Source organism: Benincasa hispida, chromosome 2 (assembly GCF_027475165.1).
Source record: "Benincasa hispida cultivar pf3 chromosome 2, pf3_genome.v1.1, whole genome shotgun sequence".
Classification (NCBI taxonomy): domain Eukaryota; kingdom Viridiplantae; phylum Streptophyta; class Magnoliopsida; order Cucurbitales; family Cucurbitaceae; genus Benincasa; species Benincasa hispida.
In genome coordinates this window covers 54,622,946-54,628,374 of record NC_143479.1, presented here as the reverse complement: position 1 = coordinate 54,628,374, position 5,429 = coordinate 54,622,946, and the positions used below count along the sequence as shown (strand labels likewise).

The following is a 5,429-nucleotide window of genomic DNA, read 5'->3' as shown; positions in this document are numbered from 1 at the left end:
TGGGCCCACTCCCAAATTAGTAATAAAAAATCACCAACTAATTGATGAGGGGAGCGTGCACAATCCAATTATGTCTAAAAATTTCATCGTATTGTTACCATTACTGTTCCAGAGAAAAAATTATGAGTTTTAACACATTTATGGTTACCATTATCGTTTGAGGTAATGCAACAAGAACAATAAATGTCGCAAAATTAATAATTTTAAGTAAATGCGATAAAAAAAAATAATCAAATTACATATGCGACTCTGACTTATCACAATTGATCAATCAATGGAATTTTATTATGGTTACACAAATTTGTATTACGGTATGGTTATTATTAAACGGATCGAAAAATGGTTATTATTAAACGGATCGAAATAATCGGAAAAAATAAAATTTACACAATTACAACTTCGGTGAATCAGTCAATCGGAACTGCCTCTGGGACCCTGCGGAGCAAAATTTGTTGCTCAGGGTCCTCTCGTTTTCTCTCTCTCTCCGCCCTTGATCCAAATCTTCACCCACTGTTCTTGATTCTCCCTCTTCTTGAGCTCTCCACTGCTCCTACTTCAGCTCCGGTACGTCTGTTTTTTACTTCAATTTCCCTTCAATTTCAAATTACGGATCGATATTTGATTTGATTCCATATTGATAGAGTTATTCCTGATTTAATAACTGGCGTAATTCTGTTTAAGTTCGATGATTTTCGACTGTTTTCTTGAAATTCCTACGGAAAATCTCAATCGGACAAGGGTTTGAAAGCCTGGTTTGAGTGATGATTCTGTTTAATGAGGGAAATTTCCTCTCAGCTACAGGAGATTGTCTCCTTTGCTTGTGAGAGATGAGGAATGTGGGTACATCAAGAAGTTTGTCAGAAGAATTGGGGACAGTGAATGTACTATTAATTCCTGGCTATCAAGTTGAAATTATGGAGTTTTTAGTGCAGTTTATGTTTATATAAGCCACATGAATATGTTTGGGATATGTCATTTTTTATTAGTTAAATACATTTTTAGTCCATATGTTTCCATTTCTGTTCTTAATTTTCTTTTATTTATCACGACTTACCAAATACTCTTACCAAGAGTTGATACTCAGATATCCAATTTAGTAAGATCTATTTTTTCAACCCTAATTGTACTTTAAAATTTGACCCGAATTTGTATTTTTCAACTAATATGATCTACAGTATGGGACTTGTTTTATCATCTAGTAAATTGGGGGATTGTTTGGTAACCTTTAATCAAACAAACATCTTTCAAATTGATATATAGGTGAAAATATAGGGAACACAGTGTAAATTAGCTCTGCTTTTCTCTCGAATCAGTATCCAATCAATGAGTACATCTCTAGATTCCTTTCCAGACTAATTGGATGTCGCTTGCTTGGCTGGGCTAAGCCTATGCAACATCAATACTCTTTAATATTCTGTCCTTCTTTGGGTTATTTTTTATTTGTGATGTTACCTTCATCTTTACTTTCTTGACATTTACTTTACTTTATTTTTTAATCTTTAATGAAATCATCACCAAATATGTGTCTTTGAATTACCTTCATATTTTCTTTTCTACATTTAAGGATATTTACTGAATTGAACTACGGTTTCATTTGAGAACCATTTGGTTTTTGGTTTTTGAAAATTAAGCTTATAAGTACTGTTTACACTCATAAGTCTTCATGTTTTGTTATCTGCTTTCAACTCATGTTTTAGAAAATCAAGCCTAGTTTTGAAAACTAGAAAAACTAGCTTTTGTTTTTAGAATCTGACTAGGAACTCAAGTGTTTCTTTAAAATAGGTAAAATTCATGATTGAGAGGAAACAAGCATAAATTTGAAAAATAGAAAACGGAATCTTTGTCAAACGAGACTAAGTTATTTGGATATTTTCAAATTGTATTTAGTGAATGGTCAGATTATTCCGTGCTTTCGAAAAGCAATATCTGGGATGAATCGTTGTTATACATTAGTTTTTTTCACATAAGTTAGTCCCTTGTGGATAAATGTTTGATTTTGTCTTCAAAATTGATTTTATTAACCAATGAGCATTTCATTGCAGAATTCTCTACGTTTAGGAATAAACTTGGGCTTTTCTTTTCAACTGTTGTAATTGGGAGGAAGATGTCTTCTGTTGGTGAAGACACCCATTGGTGCTATCAATGCAACCATTCATTCTGGCTTGATGGAGAAGACGTAGTTTGCCCTTATTGTAATGGTGGTTTCGTTGAAGAATTTAACGACGAACATGATGAAACAGTTCAAGATGATTTTAATCCAGGCACAGAAGATCTTTCAACGGTGCCTCCAATTTTTGAAGCCATGTTTGCATTAATGGGGCGAAGAAGCCCTTATCCAAGATTTGGTCTTCTCGAAGCTGTTGATACTTTGACCAGAGAGAGAATGTCTGGAAGAAATCCTAACTTCGATGTTAGGAGGAGATCTGGTTCTGTCCCAGGGCAGAATTTAGATTTTTTCAATTCTTTTTGGTCATTCCATGAACACATGCCGGGTCCAACCTTCGCCAGTGTCACTCCAGAAGGTAGATCTAGTCAGCGTACGGGACTGGAAGAATTAGCTGCACAGCTTTCCTTGGATGAACACAGGGAACCAGTGCCAACTCCTACTTCTCACTCTTCTATACAAGCAATGCCTACAATCAAGATTAACCAAATGCACCTCGGCACCGACTCTCATTGTCCAGTCTGTAAGGAAAAATTTGAGCTGGAATGTGAAGCCAAAGTGTTGCCGTGTAATCATATCTATCACACTGATTGCATTCTTCCTTGGCTGGTCCAACATAATACTTGCCCGGTTTGTCGACTTGAGCTGCCTCAGCAGGAAAGTGGACACGGTTGGAGAGGGAACAGTGGCAGCAACAGTGAAGGCCTAAATGAAATTACTCAACGAAATCTGAGGAGGCATCAATTCCCAGATTTTTTTGCCCCTCGTCGAATAGTCACTCGTTTCAGCAGTGGGATTCATATAAATGGCTTATCTACAGATCGAGAGCATGATAACGATATGAGTTACCCTGAATGACCTTCTGATTGCTAGGTCTATAACTCTTCTGCTGAGCATGATATGTGAAAGCTCTGTTCTACAACAAATGAGGTAATAAGAAATAAGAATCAGCTCTAGAGTTGTAATATCTAGAGCTGTTTTTTTACTTTTTTTTTTTTTTTCTCTTTTTTCCTTTTTTGTGTAAAGTGATATGAAAAGGAATCACATATCTGCTACTATGACTTGCACTGGGAAATAAGGGGGGTCTTAGAGCTGAAATCAAATGTAATTATAGTTATATGTTCCATGGATCAATTGAAGCCATTTACTTTTTCTGATTTGTGAGCTTCAATGGTGAGAAGATGATGATATTATATGGGTAAAGATTTGAGGAGGAGCAAGAAATTTTATTGTGTTTATATCGTTTTGCATTTTGGCATTTGTGATAATACATATATTCACTTATCGCATCTAAGATTCTCACAGATGGGCTGAAATGACAATGGCTTGTTTCTGACTTCTTTTTGCCTTTTGAAGTATCATTATTTAACCTTTTTTCTCTGTGTTGGTCTATTTCATCTTTCTGTAAAGGCACAAATATTCTTTAGGTGGGATAAAGGATGTTCATTCGTTCCTACTTTAAATAGATGTATACAAATATAAAATGTTAAACAAATATATTATTATTTGTCGGTCCGATTTTGCTCTCAACTTGAACAGAATTGGACCTCTCATTTTTTTTAACACATCTAAAATTATTGTAGCTTTTGTTGTCGTATTTTCAATGTGGAAAAATAAAAGATAAAAGGGAAATGGAAAGTTATATAACTTATATATAATAAAAACTTGTTTAAATTGAATTTATTAATTTTCTCCGTAGAAAAGTGATTGGAATTCATGCATGATGTGATTGAATCAATCATTGTTGAATAATGAATTTTTGCTTTACGATAAAATTCATTGGTAACAAATCCACAAAATCACCCTTCAACTTTGTTTTATTTGATTTATTTTTTTTAAAAAAACTCCTTTGAGAAATAATATATTGTTTCTATGTATTTTTACATAGCAACAATTAAAAATTTTCACAACATATAGACTCTAACAATTAGATAATGTTCGCGACAAAAATCTTTGTCACAGTGATAGGTTATGTCGAGCCTGAGAAATGTTGGGTTCACTATTCAAAGTCCTCATCGAGGCTATTGCAGCTGGTTTATGTTCATTGGATGAGGGGTAGATTTGTTACTCCTCTTGACATTTTTGATGGACAAAATTGATATGTGAATAAAACACAAACATTTGTTGATGTTTTGTGTAACCAACGACATTCAAATGTGTAGGCTAATTGACGAGTTTCTCTTTACCAATTATAAGTGTAACTTCCTCCATGCTTAGAGAATCATAACTTCAAGAATTTGAATTTGAAATACACCCACATTGGACCGATGTTGGCGCTCATGTTCTCGCCCATGTTGGCTTAATATTTCATATTCATATTGTTTTAAAAAGTGACATGTTTAAAAATATATTATTTAGGATATATGAATTTTAATTTGAATGTGAAAATATCACCTCTTAAATGGTTTAAAAACACAAAGAGATTATAATTATTATTATTATATTTAGTACAACTAATGGAGTATAAAAATATGAACCTTCAACATCAAAAAATGGATATTGCATGTCAATTATTCTTGAACTTAGCTCAGTTTTTTGGTACACAGAGACATTATTGACATTATATAACCTTAAATTGAAAACATTATTGATAAAGGATCTAATCGTTCTTTTAAACATATATTGTAACAACCCGACCCCCTAGGACTTAAGTTAGGCCGTTACTAAATACATGCATGCATAGAACTCAAAACGACACTCGGTTATGACGAAATAAATGCTAATTAAATAAGGTAAGTTCAAAAGACTTTCATTAAATTCAAATACTAAATCAATAGTAGGGTACCCATAAATCATAAAGGATAATAAATAAATATGAAAAACGATTCTTAAAAGTAAGTTTTAAACATCAAAACTAAAAATTAAGAGAAACATGAAAAGAACATTAAATCTCATGAGCGGAAGCGTAAAAACTAGTCCCATTGGTGTATTTCTACCCTTACCTGAAACAACAACATGAGAAGGAATGAGTATAAAATACTCAGTAAGTAACCCCACTACTGGGGTCAGGCTGGGCATCTATGTCCTCTAGATACCCACCTGTCCTCTAGATGCCCACCTCTGGTGAAACATATAAACTGCTCTAGTTCTCATGAGACATATATGCACATGAAACAAGAAGGAGCCTAAGTCCTATCCTACTGTAGTTAAGTATGTCCACTACCTCTGATGAATCCCGAAGAAGACACAAACTGGTGAATCCCGAAGGAAACACAAACTGGTGAATCCCGAAGGAAACATAAAATCTAATGGGCATCTAACTAGT

At 33.9% G+C, this 5,429-nt stretch overlaps 1 protein-coding gene across 1 annotated transcript; it reads left to right on the top strand.

Moving 5' to 3' along the window:
- Positions 1 to 351: 351 nt before the first annotated feature.
- LOC120072331 (E3 ubiquitin-protein ligase RZF1-like) lies at positions 352 to 3,402 on the top strand. Its single transcript, XM_039024801.2, has 2 exons — positions 352 to 564; positions 2,043 to 3,402. The coding sequence occupies exon 2, from the start codon at positions 2,105 to 2,107 to the stop codon at positions 3,020 to 3,022; it is 918 nt and encodes a 305-aa protein (XP_038880729.1). The 5' UTR covers positions 352 to 564; positions 2,043 to 2,104; the 3' UTR covers positions 3,023 to 3,402.
- Positions 3,403 to 5,429: the final 2,027 nt, after the last annotated feature.